The sequence below is a fragment of the Vicia villosa genome, linkage group LG5, assembly GCF_029867415.1.
Source record: "Vicia villosa cultivar HV-30 ecotype Madison, WI linkage group LG5, Vvil1.0, whole genome shotgun sequence".
Lineage (NCBI taxonomy): Eukaryota > Viridiplantae > Streptophyta > Magnoliopsida > Fabales > Fabaceae > Vicia > Vicia villosa.
In genome coordinates this window covers 15,898,570-15,918,321 of record NC_081184.1, presented here as the reverse complement: position 1 = coordinate 15,918,321, position 19,752 = coordinate 15,898,570, and the positions used below count along the sequence as shown (strand labels likewise).

The following is a 19,752-nucleotide window of genomic DNA, read 5'->3' as shown; positions in this document are numbered from 1 at the left end:
CTAGTATGCTAGAGTAAACTTGAGTTGCTGGATCCATTTTAGATCGCTTGGACAAATCGGTTTTTTAGAATCAATCAAAGTATATTTGTTAAAAAAAATGAAATTTAACAAAATATAAGAGTGTATGTGGATAAAAGCTATTTTGTACCGTACATCTGTACTTAAATGTATATTTAGAGCAATTCTTTAGAATGTTTTCTTGTCTTTCCTGTGCCACTTCATCATATTGTTAAATTGGTTTAAAAAATTCTTATTTTTTAAAAATTATAATTTTAGTATGATGGTCTTTATATATATTGTAGCATTTGGTATCATTGCTAAATTGAATTTCAAAATAATTGAGAAATATATCAAATTAAATAGAATCACTACTTTTAATGTTTATTAACTAAAATTAAAATATATAATGATATATAATTCATATTTACAATTGGACCTTCTCAAAAATTTATATTTTCATTATGATTTAGTAAAACGCCTTTGAAATGTTAGGTGTAAAAGAATTCTAGACTTTTTAATATTGAGTTTATAGAATTGGAAGTAAAGACAAATACAAAAATTAGATAATAAATAATAGATTTTATATTAAATAGATTTGATTATTATTAATTTTATTTTAAAGAAATTTCTTTATTTATCTATTTCTAAGAATTCCAATGATTTAAATTTGATTATAAAAAGACATTGCTATGGTACATGCTACATATCATAGAAAGGATAGGCTGAGTAACATATCATAGAAAGGACATGCTACATATCTTAGAAAGAAATTTCCTTATTTATCTATTTATAATGAAACCTTTTTTAAGTAAAAAAATAACAATTTACAATTCATCTAAAAAAAGGATAGGTTGAGTAACACAGTAATGTGTTTAGAATACTTTTGGCATATGCTGAACCTTATCAGATTGTGAACATAATGTGATTACGTGACAACGAATGATTGTCTTCATTAAGATTACTAAAAAATGTTAACAATAGAAACATGATCCTCTCTACAAAATTGATCTTAATAAGAATTATTCCAATGCAATTGGTTACTATTGTTGTCCATAGATTTACAATTATACACATAAAAATAATAATGAGGACCATTATGAGAGTCTAATAGGCTGTGCAATTCTGGAGAGCCCAAAAAATGTCAAGGCAAAGAAGAAAAACTAAAATTGGTCCATGTAACTGTTTACTATCAAAGTCTAAATATTCTGCATAAAAAATAATTGCATTTGTATAACCGTTTCTTCAAAAATTCTTAATTATGCAGGAATTTCCTTGAGCCATAAAGTTCTACTATATATATATTAATCTGGACTGGGCCGAGCAGGCCCAGCTCTTCTCACTAGCCGAGCAGGCCCAAGTCATTTGGATCCATTTACTGGGTAACCGTCAAGAGTTATCCACGCGCGAAGACCACGCGTCACGCTTCAGCGAAGGATTCGGTCAACCATCTCCGAACCCTACGCTATGCTCATCCAGAACGTGAGTCCCCTGCTGACTCAGCCCTAGCACGGGACGTTCTGCCAGTTCCCTAGTACGTGGGCCTCCAGTTGGATTTGGCCCAATTAGGGAACCTTGGCCCAGCGCTGGGGGCTATAAATACCCTCTTTCACTAGAGGGTCAGGTATTCCATTCTTCACTCTCAACCCTCATTCTCTGATAGCTACTAACTGTTGAAAGTATTTGTGGGTAAATATTTTCGATAATATATCGTATCCACAGGGATTGGTTAATATCACTGCCGTTCTATAGTTAATTATTTTGAGTTAGAAAAAGTAATTGAGTTTGTTTTATGATTATGATACTATCAAATTTAAACAATAATTTAAATGCAAATAATGAACGTTTGTTAACGATTAAGGAAGTATGTTGAGCTTTAGGGTTCATCAACCTATTCCTATACAACTTATCAATTAATTCACAATTGAACAATCATTTGAATTACTATCTTCACTTATCCTCAAATATGATTCCATGTCTGCAAATCAAATTAGATAAACTTTTACCGGTATGAGATTCGATCTCTCCAAATATCAATATCGATAATAGTAATAAGGAACGATAATTATGAAAACTCAATCACAATTCCATCTCTGCAAATTGAGATTGAATCAATATAGTAACCTAGGGCAAAAGTTAAAATCCTTTCTTTCGATCAAAGATTCAACAATGGTGTAAAGTAAAAACAAGGTTTCTTATTGATAATAAATTCAAACAATTGTTCATAGGAAATAATTAATGGCGTTGTATATTCATAAGTTAACTACTACCTTAAACTCAACAAGAGGAATTTAGCTCTCCATAGACATGAAGAACACACAAGAATTAATGGAGGGATTCATCTTCATCAATGGAATGTCTTCGATTGGTAAAGAATTGGCCTTCAATTGTTGTTCTTGAATGCAAAATCAGAATGCTCTCCTAATTTCGCTCACAAAGGACATCCCTTTCACTTGGAAGCTAGGGCTTCTATTTATAAGTTTTGGGCTTTTAACGCCGAGGCCGCGGCGCGGTAACGGAGGTGCGCGGCGCGATCAGAAACAGAGACTTTGGCGCGGCGCTGGCTAGAACTCCCGCGGCGCGGCTTTGTCAAACTTCATCTTTTTGCTTTGCCTTTGAGACTTCCAGCTTCCTTTCCTCTTCATGTTTTCCTAAAGCTTCAGTTCAACTCTAAACCTGCATCAATAATACCCACAAGGGATTCGATTTGCTTTACACATGAACTGAACCTTTTCAGTTTAATTCTCACTAAAAACCTATGGATCTATCACAATTTGCATTAGTTTAGAGAAGAAATCACTTATATTAACACATGAATTTACCATTAATTTACTCCTAACAAACTCTCCCCAACTTAGAGCTTTGTTTGTCCCTAAACAAAATTACTTACCTCCAACAAAACATACCAACAGTCATGCAACAAGTTTTTCAAAAAGGTTTCTCAAGTGGTTCAATTTAGCAACCAAGTCAAAATACTCCTCCTCTTCCTGCAAACTCAGAACATACACATGAAACAAATTTTGAAAGCAAATTACCTCCAGAAGTTCAAAACACTACACAATTGTAATTGAATCAGCACTAATCACTCTCATCAAAAAGTATGATGAATAAAAGAGGGGTTAAACACTCATCCAATCAATTAAATCAACAAAGATCTATATCATACGTTCACCAAATTGTTAGCATCAAGTCTTGTGGAATCTGAGAATCAGAAGGTCTTTCTAAGGTTGTAATGTGGTTTAGATTCAAAGAAAAGAAGATAATCAAGGGTTGTTCCTAATCTAGGGAAGCATCCGAATCATAACTCATTCCTCCTTCTCTATAACTTTTGCTTTCTCACCCGGTCATCTTTTCTCATTCGTAGCTCGGTTTTTCTTTTTCTCTCTTTTTTTTTCCAACAACCGTTATATTCAAACGTTGTTCTTTTTTTTTTTTCATATATAAATATATATATATATATATATATATATATATATATATATATATATTTTTTTTTTTCGAGCTACGAATTTCTTTTGTCCTTCACCGCTTACCACTTGTACTTACTTTTCTTCGGATTGTGATTCTCCCCAACTTGGAGATCAACCTGTACTTAGATTGTGTGAATGCTCCCCTACTTTCTAAGAAAGGTCAAAGAGAAAACACATCACCAAATTTTATGGTTGATGGTTCGAAACAAAACTTTTTTATTGAGATCAAAACTCACCAGGTATTTTCCTTGGTGCATATTATGATGCTTATCTTGACCTCAGGCTCAAAGAATGGTTAGCAAAGGATCACACTCTCACAGAAGAAAATAAGTTTTACGTTGGAATTGGTTAAAAGAACTCTCAGATTCAAACAAGTGCCTAAATCACTTTCACAGATTTCCACAAACGATGCAACAAACGGTTTAGCATGATACAAACAAGTCAAAACAATTGATGGTCTCCTGCATATAGTAAACAATGGAAGGCTTTCCTCACAATGGTTAAGGCTAAACCGATCCAATAAAATAGTGTACCATAAAGAACTTTTGTTAAGTATTTACTAACAACCTAAGTTTCATGCACACATTAGGAGTTTGAGTTCAAAAATCCATACCTGCTTTGTCACTTTATTGAAAAAGTAAGTGAACTAAAAAAATTTCAAAAATTTTCACTTCATTCGCTACCACTTTCACGCATGTTGCTCCGTTGTTGGTGCTTTGCTTGAGATTCTCATTCTGTTGTGGGACTACTTACTCTAAATCGAAATGGATAGAAAAGAAACAACTAATTGCAATACTTAACATAAACTTTAAAGAAATAAACAAGTCATAGTGACCCTAAGGTTCACCAGAGTACAGGTCAGATAAAAAACAAATAAAACAGCAGCAGTATTATCATCACATCAGTTACCAGAAATAAACTCTTTTCACTCCTCTCTCACATCACCTCACACAAACATCGAATCAATATCGGCATCAATGTCTTCATCCTCTTGCTCTGGGTTATTATTCCCAGCGCCACCTGCACCTGCATCACCTGCACCTGCATCCCCCCCCAACAGGAAAAGGGTTGGTCTCCGGCCAACCACAGTAGGTGAAATAGCTTTCCCGGGTTGGGAAAGTTCTCTCTTCAGGGGCAACAGATAGGTTCCTGAATTGCTGCTGCATGGCATCGTGCAGGAAAATCTGGGACCTCTTATTCGCTTCAAACATAGCCGAATAATAGTGATGAGCCACTAGAGGATCAAAAGGGGCTGCACCGCCATTAGGTGGTGCTGCAGAGACAGAAGGTCCAGCTTGAGAGGTGGCTGCTGATTGATCCCTGTAATATGGCTTTGCACAGAACCTGTCAATAAAAACATCATCAATAAAAGTGTGAATCACATGGTGTCCCTGTCCTGAAATTTCTACCCCTGCCTCTTTGCACAATCCCATAATCAAACCGGGTAGGGGTAGCACACATTTGGCATTAATGCCATGCTGTGTGTCACTCAATGCAGCTCGGCGCAGTTCATTCGAGAGAATGAAGGCAACATCAACAGTGTTTTCGGTCATGATGGCGGTTGTCAAGAATGCCACATCGAGCGGAACCGTGGTAACGTGTGTCCTTGGCCTGATGTTGTACAGGATCACAGATAAAATGCCCCTCGCATGGATGCTCAGATCCTTCCTGTTGTAGTGGGTTGGATTTCCTTGTCGGCTAAGTTCTGGTCCTCTCCCTGGAATACAAATTGTTTCAGACATCAGGTCCACAAGATTTGCGCAGTTAGTTACATTTTGCCTGTAGAAACACCTCTCATTCTCCGTCAATTGGAGGGGTTCTCCTAAAAAGTCACTGATTGAAGCTCTATCAAATTCCACAGTTTTTCCTCTTACATAGGATTGATATGTGTAGGCTACTGATTCATCGGTGGTTTTGATAGCATTTGCATAGAATTCCTTTACTATGTCATAGTCAATGACGGTGTGTGGTTCAAACACACGTTGCCAGTTCCTATTCTCAAGATAATCCCACATAGTAGCATAAGGACCTCCTCCTTGTCCCAAGGGAACAACCACTTTCTCAGTTAAAATGGTTCGGGAACCCAGATTTTTGAACCTGTCCGCTTGGGCCCGACCTAGAAATCTATCAGATTGGTTTGCCGTAGCACGCGTTCCTCGAGGACCAGAACTTGTTGACTTGGTGCGTACTCTCTTGGCAGGATTCATCTGCAATTATCACAACAAATGACAGAGCAGCAGATAGGGTCAGAAAAACAAAACAAACTTTCTCAAATTTCTCCAGCCGCGGCGCGACTGCGGTTTCCCGCGGCGCGGCTGCGGCGCATCTGAAGGGTTTTCCCTGCATTGGGTCCTTCTTTGAAACCCTAACACCCTTAATTAGGCCAGGGCAGAGTAATTGAACAACAAATCAATGTCATCTACCCTAGGATTTGCACAAATGCCATTAGATTCCTAATACCTAAGATTTAGGGTTACCTTCATCAGAGAAAAAAAAATGGCTAGAACACAAGAGTAGAGAACGAAGAACATACCTTGCTGTAGATTGAGTAATGATAAATGAGAATGACCAAGATTAATGGGTGATACTGCAGATTCGTGGTATTTCGCTCTGAGGAGTTGGAAGTTTAAAAAAAAACAGAATGAGGGGGAAGTGAGCAGTTTCAAAATAAAATCTATTTTTTCCACAGTACCGCGGCGCGTGTTAAGTGCCAAAATGTAGTTATTTTGTGTTTGTAAATAGTGGCACTTATCGATACTTTTAGTTAATACCGTTTGAATAATTCCCCGTTTTTGTGTATATTTGTATCGTTTGTGTTTTGTTACGTTTTCACGTAAATATGTACCGTTTGATAGTTTTGTTGTCTTTTTGTAGGTATTTATGCGTGTTCAAAGCTTTGAGGAATAAAGTGTCGAAGACACGGCGGCGAACACGCGATTTTACCAATTCATCGGCGGACAAGGCTCAAAATAAGGATGATCAAATTCATCAATTTGGTTGCAATTTGTTCATTGTTAGATAGATCATGGAATAAGCTTTCCAACGCTTCGAACCGGGCGCAAATCGGAGTTACGGTTCTCAAGATATGACCAAAACAAGATTTGCTGTTCTGTTGAGCGCGCTAAGCGGGCTTGACCGCGCTAAGCGGGCTCTGGGAGCATTTTTGACCCATTTGGCAGAAAGTTGGGCGCTTAGCGCGGGTTTTTGGCGCTAAGCGCGGTCTGGCGGTCTAAGAAAAATAAAAAGCAGCCCGCTTAGCGCGCTGGGCGCGCTTAGCGCGGTCTGCGACTTTCAGACTTGTATATATGTTGTAAAAACACTTTTTTAGGGTTTTTTATCATCCATTTCCCCCATGGAGTGGCTCTGGTCCAATTTTGATAGTTTAGAGGCTTAGGAAACACCATTGGGTGCGACGTCATGTGGATTGATCATGGATCTGTCTCGATTTCATTGTACCGGTGAGATCTTTCCGGTTCATCTTCTCTCTTCCCTTTGTTTCATTCCAATGGTGGGTGTTGTATGTATGTTTCTACTCTTATTGTATGTATATTTGTGGATCTTGGGATCGTTTATATATTCGCTTTACAAATCATCATTGTTGTTGTTCTTGATCTTTTTGCTTAAATGCTCTGGATTTGTGTTGTTGCAGACATAGACACCATAGATCTTGATTAGGAATGATAACTGTTAGTTTCTGAGTTGCAGACATGGATTTAGGACTAACAATCATAGTGGGTATCGAGTCTAATGCCTCCGTGTTGTTTGTGTCGGTGGAGAAATCGCTGATGTGAATAGTACGGTTGAGCTTTCGTCGGTGTTGCAGACATGGACACCGATGTGGCATCTCGAGTGATGCCCGGTGATGTTGATGCGTATTGTGAGTGTCGAGCGATAGATCTTCAGATTTAAGTATTCGACGGGTAGAACGAAATGCAATTCCATAACTATTTCTCTTAGACTATTGAGATTGTTTATCTGCTTTTATTTACTTTTCCCGCATTTACTTTCCGCACCCAAATCATGAAACTTAGAACGCGAGATAGTCGAACGGCAGTTTTTCTCAACCAATCTCTGTGGACTACGATACGATATAACCTATATCACCCGGTAATAAATAATACCTATTACTTTTTGCTTGCCGCTTTACCGCTTCAACAAAATGGCGCCGTTGCCGGGGATTGGTTTTGAGATTAATCGCATTGCGATGGTTTCGTGTTTTAAGTTTCGTAAATATGTCCATATTGTATATTTTGTGCATAGATGTATACTTGTATAGTTATGCTTGTTTCGTTTTGTTTGGTGAACTTACTAAACAAGTTGAACTCGGATTAGCTCTTAAATTACATATCTTCAATTTTCAACTTGTTTAGTCAATTTCACCATTCCTTGTAAATTGGTGTTTTTACACATACTTGTATAAACTTTTGCTTTTGATTCGTTTGTTAAGTGTTTGGGCAGGACGTTTTCTTTAGGTGGCGTTTGAGGCGAAAGCATTGGCGTACCGTGAGGAAGTTTCTTACCATTCGCGAAACAATAAAAGGCGTCGAGCTAACGACGTAAAACGAGCGCTTGTTGGGAGGCACCCCAACGGTTTTATTTTTCTGTTTTTCTGTAAATGAGATGTATATGTGTTAAGTGGAGGCACACTGGAATTTCTATTTTGTTGCACTGGTTTTTGTCTTTCTGGTGTAGCGCGCTTAGCGCGCTAGACCGCTCTTAGTGCGGTCTGTAGCTTTTAGCTAATGAATTCTTTTTAATGATTCATTTGCCTCACATTTTTCCCACTTACACCAAGGCTTTATAGTATGTATTTTATAGTTATAATTTTAATTCTTCTGTTGTTGTTTAGACTCAAATTTTGGCTCGATTACTTGAAGTCGCATTTGGTAATTCTTCAATTTTGATTGATTCAACATGCCAATTGTGCGGTAATGATTGTTCGAATTTGTACATAGCAAGGTACTCGTTTATCGCTTTCTATAGCTTAGCATGATTAGGAGACTTTTCATTTGTACAATTTTCATATTACTCATTCTTTTTGCATAACTTGCTCATTACTTGAATCACAATTAGTTTATCCTTTTTACCATAAATGTGAGGTGGCTTTCCATTGTGTATATATGTGAGTGACCGACATTTCTTGTTTTAACTGGATATTATTATGTTTAATCTTTCGTCTGTATTGATTTTGTGAATGCACGAAAGTGATCAAGGCACTTGTTTGATTTTGAGCGCAACTACCATAAGCCAAATGTCATTTTACCTTGTGAGTGTGTGACCATTAGTACCCCCTTTGAGCCTTTTTGTCATTGTCCATTTTGTTTTTGAACTTGAGACATAGTTCACCCTTTTTGATGGATTTTGATTATCTTTGTTTTCTTGACCTATAATTATGATGTTTAGATGGATTCTTATCTTGCCTTAGAAAGTAGGGAGTATTCACTTTATGTTATGGTTGAATTCAAGTTGGGGAGAAGGTGTTTGCCTCTTTATGATGTGATTGATATGAGGTAGTGGAAAGAAAAGAAAAAGAAAAAGAAAAAAAATTGTGAAAAAGAACGAAAAGAAAAAGAAAGAAAAAAAGAAAAAAGTTTGAAAAAGAAAAGAACAAAAAGAGTTTGGAATAAGAGTGTGCTAATAAGTATTATGTTTTGGTTTGACAATTTGTGATAAAGAAGAAGTTTGATTGAAATTATATTATTTGAAACTTTGTGGAAGTAATTACTCCCTTAGGTTTAGGCAAGTTTTTTTGTTTCGATTAGCTTTAGGACTTATCACTTGTTTGTTAACCGAGCCACATTACAACCTTTAAAGCCCTTGTGATTCGTGCCGTTGCGTTTTCGATACTATTTTTGGATGAACGCATAATTTTGTCTATTGTTTGCAAGTTTGTCGGGTGTGTGTCAAAGTCCTCGCCTTTCGGTGTTTTCCATCTACCGATGAGTTTTTGCTAGGCGTGATTCATTATTGAGCTTGTTTTTGTTTAGAATGTTTTGTATGATTATTGTACTTACGATTGGTTTCATTTTCATGCGTCGTTGTAGGATTGTGGTAAGTTTTTACTTTGTTTGTACGTTTTTGGTTTGAACTGTGCAATTGTTTCGTTTTCTAAACTGTGTTGATTCTTGATTCTTTGGATTTTTACTTTTGATTCTTTGAGTGTTTGGCCTTGTTTGAGGACAAACAAATTCAAGTTGGGGAGAGTTGTTAAGTGCCAAAATGTAGTTATTTTGTGTTTGTAAATAGTGGCACTTATCGATACTTTTAGTTAATACCGTTTGAATAATTCCCCGTTTTTGTGTATATTTGTATCGTTTGTGTTTTGTTACGTTTTCACGTAAATATGTACCGTTTGATAGTTTTGTTGTCTTTTTGTAGGTATTTATGCGTGTTCAAAGCTTTGAGGAATAAAGTGTCGAAGACACGGCGGCGAACACGCGATTTTACCAATTCATCGGCGGACAAGGCTCAAAATAAGGATGATCAAATTCATCAATTTGGTTGCAATTTGTTCATTGTTAGATAGATCATGGAATAAGCTTTCCAACGCTTCGAACCGGGCGCAAATCGGAGTTACGGTTCTCAAGATATGACCAAAACAAGATTTGCTGTTCTGTTGAGCGCGCTAAGCGGGCTTGACCGCGCTAAGCGGGCTCTGGGAGCATTTTTGACCCATTTGGCAGAAAGTTGGGCGCTTAGCGCGGGTTTTTGGCGCTAAGCGCGGTCTGGCGGTCTAAGAAAAATAAAAAGCAGCCCGCTTAGCGCGCTGGGCGCGCTTAGCGCGGTCTGCGACTTTCAGACTTGTATATATGTTGTAAAAACACTTTTTTAGGGTTTTTTATCATCCATTTCCCCCATGGAGTGGCTCTGGTCCAATTTTGATAGTTTAGAGGCTTAGGAAACACCATTGGGTGCGACGTCATGTGGATTGATCATGGATCTGTCTCGATTTCATTGTACCGGTGAGATCTTTCCGGTTCATCTTCTCTCTTCCCTTTGTTTCATTCCAATGGTGGGTGTTGTATGTATGTTTCTACTCTTATTGTATGTATATTTGTGGATCTTGGGATCGTTTATATATTCGCTTTACAAATCATCATTGTTGTTGTTCTTGATCTTTTTGCTTAAATGCTCTGGATTTGTGTTGTTGCAGACATAGACACCATAGATCTTGATTAGGAATGATAACTGTTAGTTTCTGAGTTGCAGACATGGATTTAGGACTAACAATCATAGTGGGTATCGAGTCTAATGCCTCCGTGTTGTTTGTGTCGGTGGAGAAATCGCTGATGTGAATAGTACGGTTGAGCTTTCGTCGGTGTTGCAGACATGGACACCGATGTGGCATCTCGAGTGATGCCCGGTGATGTTGATGCGTATTGTGAGTGTCGAGCGATAGATCTTCAGATTTAAGTATTCGACGGGTAGAACGAAATGCAATTCCATAACTATTTCTCTTAGACTATTGAGATTGTTTATCTGCTTTTATTTACTTTTCCCGCATTTACTTTCCGCACCCAAATCATGAAACTTAGAACGCGAGATAGTCGAACGGCAGTTTTTCTCAACCAATCTCTGTGGACTACGATACGATATAACCTATATCACCCGGTAATAAATAATACCTATTACTTTTTGCTTGCCGCTTTACCGCTTCAACAGCGCGCAAGGTTACTCCCGCGACGCGCAAATGTCTCTGTTTGGCGTCGCGGCGCCCACATAAGGGCCGCGACGCAGTCTTAAATTTTTTTTGACTATTTTCTGCTTGTGCTTCCCCACTTCAATGTTTTATAACCTTCTTTGCGCTTATTGCACTGATTTGATGATAAACATATAGAACTAACAGAAAAATTAAAAGGACTTACTTAAAATTAAAGGAACTTACTCTGTTGGGTTGCCTCCCAACAAGCGCTTCGTTTAACGTCGCATGGCTCGACGGTCGAACTCCTTTGACTAGGTGTTCAAAAGTGAGATTGTGCACACTTCTCGATCAAACTCTCCCCCAAGGTAGTTCTTTAACCGTTCTCCGTTAACGGTCCAACTGTCTTTAGTCTTACCATCCTCGATAGTAATGGCACCGTATGGTTTAACTTCCTTGATTATGAACGGTCCTGACCACTTAGACTTCAATTTGCCTGGGAAGAGCCTGAGCCTAGAGTTGAATAGTAACACAAGGTCGCCCACCTTGAACTCTTTCTTTTTTATTCTCTTATCATGGTACCTTTTCATATTTTCCTTATACATTTTATTAGATTCATATGCTAGGTACCTGAATTCCTCAAGCTCATGGAGTTGATTCTTCCTCTTCTTATACGCCAAACTATCATCTCTATTGAAGAAACGTAAGGCCCATAGTGCTTTGTGCTCCACCTCCACCGGTAAATGACATGCCTTACCATAAACCATTTGAAAAGGTGATGCACCAGTCGGTGCTTTGTATGCTGTCCTATATGCCCACAAGGCATCGCCTCTCCTTACCGACCAATCTTTACGGGACTCTGACACAGTCTTCTCGAGAATATTCTTGATTGCTCTATTTGAAATTTCTGCTTGCCCGTTGGTTTGGGGATGATAAGGTGAAGCTATCTTGTGGTTGATATGATACTTGTCCAGCACTTTTGCCACCTGTTCATTAACAAAGTGAGATCCACCATCGCTTATGATCACTCTAGGCATGCCAAAACGTGTGAATATGTTACGGTTTAAAAATTTTAGCACTGTTTTGGCATCCGCTTTTGGTGTAGCGATGGCTTCTACCCACTTGGAAACATAATCCACTGCAACTAGAATATATTCATTAGTAAAAGAAGGAAGAAATGGCCCCATAAAATCGATGCCCCAACAATCAAAAACTTCTACTTCAATGATGGTTTGAAGTGGCATCTCATCTCGTTTACTTATCCCACCAACTCTTTGACATTTGTCACAATTCTTTGCATGGTGATGGGCGTCTTTGAAAATAGTTGGCCAGAAAAATCCGGATTGGAGGACTTTTGTTGCCGTCCTCCATCCATTAAAATGTCCTTCACTCGGTGAATTATGACAATGCCACAAGATTTGTTGGGCTTCTTCTTCAGTAACACATCTTCTTAGAATTCCATCCTTACCTATCTTGAACAAGTATGGGTCGTCCCACACATAGTATTTTGCATCGGCTAACAACTTTTTCTTCTTGTTCCAGTCAAAATCCTCCGGTATCATACCGGTTGCTTTATGATTAGCCAAATCGGCGAACAATGGTCTTGTTTGTATTTCAAATAGTTGTTCATCCGGGAATGTCTCATTTATTTCAGCTTCTTGGTTGGTGACATTTACATTGACCAAACGGGATAAATGATCTGCTACCACATTTTCTGAACCTTTTTTGTCCCGGATTTCTATGTCAAATTCTTGTAAAAGAAGGACCCAACGAATGAGTCTTTGCTTCGAATTCGATTTGGTGAGCAGATATTTTATGGCCGCATGGTCTGTGTAAATCACCACTTTTGACCCAATGAGATAGGATCTAAATTTTTCAAGGGCATACACTATAGCTAAAAATTCTTTTTCTGTGGTAGCATAATTGACTTGAGCGTCGTTTAGCACCTTGCTTGCATAGTGTATGACATGAAAAAATTTTCCTTTCCTTTGGCCTAATACCGCACCTATGGCATAGTCGCTAGCATCACACATGAGTTCAAAATGGTTTTTCCAATCGGGTGCTACTATCACAGGTGCGGTGGCTAGCCGTTCTTTTAGATCATTGAAAGCTTGAATACATGATTCATCAAAATTAAAATGCGTACCTTGGTTGAGTAGATTACTCAAGGGCTTGGCGATCTTTGAAAAATCTTTAACAAACCTTCTGTAGAATCCTGCATGACCTAAGAAGCTTCGTACTCCTTTGACATTTATTGGAGGTGGGAGCTTTGAAATTACCTCCACCTTGGCTTGGTCAACTTCAAGTCCTCTTGACGATACTTTGTGTCCGAGTACAATTCCTTCCGTTACCATAAAATGGCACTTCTCCCAATTTAGGATCAAATTGGTCTCAATACACCTTTCCAGTGCCACGTCCAGATTGTTCAAGCATGTATCAAAAGTCTTTCCAAATACTGAAAAGTCATCCATGAATACTTCAATACTCTTTTCAATAAGGTCAGAGAATATGGCTTGCATACATCGTTGAAAAGTTGCTGGGGCATTGCATAATCCAAATGGCATCCTCCTATATGCGAAAATTCCAAATGGACATGTAAATGCTGTTTTCTCATGATCCTCTGGGTTGACCACGATTTGATTGTATCCGGAGTATCCATCCAAAAAGCAATAGTAATTCTGCCCCGATAACCTCTCAAGCATTTGATCCATGAAAGGTAGTGGAAAATGGTCTTTTCGCGTAGCTTTGTTGAGTCTTCGGTAATCTATGCACATGCGCCACCCGGTCACAGTTCTATTTGGTATGAGTTCATTTTTGTCATTACGGATTACCGTCATGCCTCCCTTCTTCGGAACAACTTGTACCAGACTTACCCATGCACTATCAGAAATTGGGTAGATCATTCCTGCTTCTAGGAGTTTGATCACCTCTTTTCTTACTACTTCTTTCATTGTTGGATTTAGTCTTCTTTGCGGTTGGGCCACCGGTTTGAATTCTTCCTCTAACATGATCTTGTGCATGCAATATGCGGGGCTGATACCTTTCAAATCTGCTAATACCCATCCGATTGCCGCTTTATTCTTTTGAAGGATTTGGATGAGTCTTGCCTTTTCTGTAGTATTTAACTTTGAGCTAATAACGACCGGTTGAATTCCCTCTTCATCTAAAAAGACATACTTCAAATGAGTTGAGAGTAATTTTAATTCCATCTTCGACTCTTTCACTTCTTTTTTCAGCCCCAAATCTTCCACTTTTTCTTCCTTGTTGGATGTGTTGCCGCCTTTCTCTAATTCTTTTAGGAACAACTCAATTTCTTTTTCTTCTTCTTGAGTAAGTACATTAAACGAATCAACAAGAGATCTCTCTAAAGGGTTAGAAAGATGAATTTGGCTTGCCACTTCTTCTACAATCTCTTCAGTTACATCCATGCGAAAGCAATCATTCTTGTCTTTGGGTTGTTTCATGGCATCAAAAAGATTAAAACATACCTCTTCATCTTGGACTCTTAGCTTCATTATACCATCATCAATATCGATCATCATCCGGGCTGTTTTCATGAATGGCCTTCCAAGAATGATAGGTGAATCTTTGTCTTCTTCCATATCAATCACCACAAAATCCACCGGAAACAGAAATTTGTCAAATTTCACTAACATGTCTTGTGCAATTCCATACGGAAGATTGGTAGATTTATCTGCTAGTTGCAAAGTCATTCTTGTTGACTTCATTTCAATATTTCCCAGCCGCTTCACTATTGATAAAGGGATTAAATTGATGCTTGATCCTAGATCAATCAATCCATTCCCAATGTTTTGATTCCCAATTGTGACCGGCAATGTGACTCTTCCGGGATCTCTCGCCTTTTGGGGGAGGCGTGATATGATAGCACTACATTGTGCATTAAGTATAATAACCTCTTCTTCTTTCGGTCTTTTCTTCTTTGTCAAAATATCTTTCATAAATTTTGCATATTTTGGCATTTGAGCAATAGCTTCAGAGAATGGAATATTAATTTGTAGTTGCTTAAAAATTTCCATAAACCTGGCATATTGTCTAGAGTTGTCTTTCTTTGATGGCGCATGGGGATATGGCAAATGTTGACTTGGAATCGTGTTGTTCGCCATCTTATCTTTAGCACTCCTTATTTTTAATTTCTCCTTCTTGACTTCTTTATTCACATCTTCTTCTTCATCCCCATTGTTAATAATTTCATATTCTTCGTCTTCTCCATCATGTTTTTCATCTTCCTTTTCTTTATCATCCTCAACCTCATTCGTTTCCGTTTCATCCTTGCCACCTTTCTGTCCAGTCCTTGTCACCACCGCTTTGCAATGCCCCTTTGGGTTCTCTTGAGTGTTGGCCGAAAAAGTTGCATTTGATTGATTAGTTGCAATCTGCTTAGCAAGTTGACCCACTTGAGTTTCCAAATTCTTTATAGCTGCCTCTTGATTCTTTTGATTTGTCATTAACATTTGCATGAATTGTGTCATAGTTTCTTCTAACTTTGACTGTCCTCCTTGTTGTGGTGGTGGTTGAGTGTAAGGTTGGAAGGCTTGTTGTTGATACCCTTGATTTGGTGGCCTTTGTTGGTACCCTTGGTTGTTATGCCTTGGTGGATAACCTTGTTGGTATGGCTGATTTTGATATTGATTCTGCCTTTGTCCTTGGTTGTTGTTCATGTAATTCACTTCTTCTTCTAGAACTGGTGGACAGAATCCTGTTTGATGATCTCCCTTGCACAATTCGCACTTAGCAACTTGATAAGAATTAGATACCCCGTTCAGCTCCTTGATTTGTTGTGGTAATTTAGACATTTGTTGTGTCAAAAGTTCCACTTGTGATGTTAGAAGCTTATTTTGGGCCAGCAGGGCATCACTGTTGTTCAATTCTAATAATCCGGGTTTCTTGTCTCTGACAGTTCGATCGTGGTTACCCTGACGATCATTCAGAGCCATTCGCTCAATTATTTGAGTAGCTTCAGCAGGTGTCTTGGACATAAGTGAACCACCAGCTGTGGCATCCAAGAGTGTTTTGTTGGTTGGGGTGAGGCCACTACGGAACATGTGGATTTGGTCAACCTCTGCGAAACCGTGTCATTTGCACTTTCTCAACATAGCTTTATACCTCTCCCATGCTTCATTCAATGATTCACTACTACCTTGAGAGAATACCGCTATTGCCGTTTTTGCTTCAAAAAATCGGTTTTGAGAATAAAACCGCTCTAAGAATTTTTCCTCTAAGGTATTCCAATCAGTCATCACCGTTTCAGGTTGATCCAAGTACCAATCTTTTGCTTTAGATAGTAAAGAGTGTGGGAACAACCTTTTGAATAATGTTTCCTCATCAGCTTGAGCGACACCCGTGGTACCCGCTAACTCATAGAATCGAGTAAGATGCGTGTACGGATCTTCGTGGTCCAATCCGGCGAAAGGACTCGCACATATCAACTGGATGATACCGGTCTTCAATTCTGAAGTCCGCCCGTTGGCGGCAGTTCTAGCGAACTGTGGGTTGAGCCTTGGACTATTAGCACATGGACCATTAGCAGCCATGTTGACAGCAGTAGGTTGTATAATAACTTCCGGTTCTTCTTCCGCAAATAGTTCGTGAAAGAAAAGTCCTTCTTGCGACTCGTCAATGGTTTCAAGTTGTTGTGACGATGTCGCGGTTGCGTTGTCTCTTGCTTTTGCTATGTTTGCTCTTCTTCGTGCTTTGCTATTTAGCCTCCTAGCGGTCCTTTCGATCTCGGGATCAAAAAGAAGTTGATCACTGGGAACTTTGCTGCGCATACACGATCTTCTGCAAAAACTAGCAAACAAGTGAAACAACCAAATCGAGAAAATAAAAATTAAAACTCGAAACAAGAACTATTGCAATGCGTGCAATATTGACACCAATCCCCGGCAACGGCGCCAATTTGTTGAAAGTATTTGTGGGTAAATATTTTCGGTAATATATCGTATCCACAGGGATTGGTTAATATCACTGCCGTTCTATAGTTAATTATTTTGAGTTAGAAAAAGTAATTGAGTTTGTTTTATGATTATGATACTATCAAATTTAAACAATAATTTAAATGCAAATAATGAACGTTTGTTAACGATTAAGGAAGTATGTTGAGCTTTAGGGTTCATCAACCTATTCCTATACAACTTATCAATTAATTCACAATTGAACAATCATTTGAATTACTATCTTCACTTATCCTCAAATATGATTCCATGTCTGCAAATCAAATTAGATAAACTTTTACCGGTATGAGATTCGATCTCTCCAAATATCAATATCGATAATAGTAATAAGGAACGATAATTATGAAAACTCAATCACAATTCCATCTCTGCAAATTGAGATTGAATCAATATAGTAACCTAGGGCAAAAGTTAAAATCCTTTCTTTCGATCAAAGATTCAACAATGGTGTAAAGTAAAAACAAGGTTTCTTATTGATAATAAATTCAAACAATTGTTCATAGGAAATAATTAATGGCGTTGTATATTCATAAGTTAACTACTACCTTAAACTCAACAAGAGGAATTTAGCTCTCCATAGACATGAAGAACACACAAGAATTAATGGAGGGATTCATCTTCATCAATGGAATGTCTTCGATTGGTAAAGAATTGGCCTTCAATTGTTGTTCTTGACTGCAAAATCAGAATGCTCTCCTAATTTCGCTCACAAAGGACATCCCTTTCACTTGGAAGCTAGGGCTTCTATTTATAAGTTTTGGGCTTTTAACGCCGAGGCCGCGGCGCGGTAACGGAGGTGCGCGGCGCAATCAGAAACAGAGACTTTGGCGCGGCGCTGGCTAGAACTCCCGTGGCGCGGCTTTGTCAAACTTCATCTTTTTGCTTTGCCTTTGAGACTTCCAGCTTCCTTTCCTCTTCATGTTTTCCTAAAGCTTCAGTTCAGCTCTAAACCTGCATCAATAATACCCATAAGTGATTCAATTTGCTTTACACATGAACTGAACCTTTTCAGTTCAATTCTCACTAAAAACCTATGGATCTATCACAATTTGCATTAGTTTAGAGAAGAAATCACTTATATTAACACATGAATTTACCATTAATTTACTCCTAACACTAACTTAAGCATCGGAGAACCTTGCAGGTACCCCCCATCTTGCTCTCCGAGCCAGATTCCGCTGCCTTGACGATTCTTCTGATCAGGTACGATCAGTGGCGCCGTCTGTGGGAATCTTGCCCCCCCTTCTTTAACAAAGATCAAAGCATTACCTTTCACGATCGTCATGGCCAACAACAACAACATCCCAAACCCTGATCCCTTCCTCCTGGAATAGCTGATCGAAGATTCCACCCGCGAGGTGACGAATCGTCATCGGCAGGAAGGACCACAACATGCTCTTGCCGGACAGAGAAGGCCGAGACATGAGACCTCGCAACCCCGGAGGCAACAGAATCAGAACATCCAACATGTGCACAGTTTTCAGCAAGTTCAGAACGTCGAACAAGTTCCTCCCGAGGGACACGTTCAGAACGGGGAAGACGAGCAGACTCGACCCCCAGACTGAACCTGATCGACCCCAGAACGAGAACGAGACCGACGCCAGAGATGGACATGCTGCCTCCTCATTCACCCACACCTCTGAGAGGCGAAGAGTTCACAGCCAAGACGAGGATGAGCAGATCAACATCCTCGAGGGCGCTGACCCTACAGCCATCCTCCTACTCAAAGAGCTGCAGAGAACCAACCGTCTCATCCGCCAACAGGGCGACCGCATCCACGAGATGGAAAGGAAGCGACGATATCGTTCCCCTCCGCGGAGACGCCATCGGTCGCGTTCCTATTCCTCTTCACGCTCGCCTCCAAGGAGATATCGCAAGCGCTCCCCGTCCTCGTCTCGTTCCCCGCCTAAGAGGAACCGTTGCCAGAGGTCTTACTCCCGCTCTCCACCTCGAAAGAGTCAGAAAAATCAGAAGCCTGAAACCATTGAAGCCAGGAGCCTCTCACCCGAGCAGGAACGCCGAGGCCCCTCCAAAGCTGTGTTGAAACCCCGCGAGCATTCTCCTCCATAAGACAACCGCAGAATCTCGGGCAAAACACACACAAAACCCAAGCGGGGCAGACATTCAAACTCCCCGGGACCCAGCGACGAAGAAGATTTCCGCAGTCCTTTGTCCGAGCACATCCGACGAGTTCGTCTTCCGCGAGGTATGGAAAAACCACCCGTCTTGGATCAGTACGACGGAACCACCGACCCCGACGACCACATAAGGAGCATCGAAGCTGTCATGGACTACCATGTTGTCCGGGGATCCATCAAGTGCCGCATCTTTCCGACCACCTTAAGGAAAGGAGCGATGACATGGTACAGGAATCTGCCTCCTGACTCCATCCACTCCTGGACTGAACTGAAAGACCTTTTCCTAAGCCACTTCACGACGTCTCGTCGGCAACCAAAGTCGGAGGCGAACCTTGAAGCGGTAATCCAAGGCACCAACGAACCTCTAAGAGATTACCTCGACAGGTTCAACAAAGAAGCCGTCCAAGTGCAGACGACAGACTACATGAAGAGGTACCTCCTGGAACGGGGGCTCCTCCCCGGAAGTGACTTTAAGAAGGCCATCAAGATTGAGAAGGTCCACTCTATGAACGCCCTCATTCGCAAAGCTCAAGCTT

General features: G+C 39.6%; 1 protein-coding gene across 1 annotated transcript; it reads left to right on the top strand.

The window, feature by feature from the left end:
* Positions 1-18,470: 18,470 nt before the first annotated feature.
* LOC131604277 (uncharacterized) lies at positions 18,471-19,148 on the top strand. Its single transcript, XM_058876730.1, has one exon. The coding sequence runs from the start codon at positions 18,471-18,473 to the stop codon at positions 19,146-19,148; it is 678 nt and encodes a 225-aa protein (XP_058732713.1).
* The last annotated feature ends 604 nt before the right edge of the window (positions 19,149-19,752 follow it).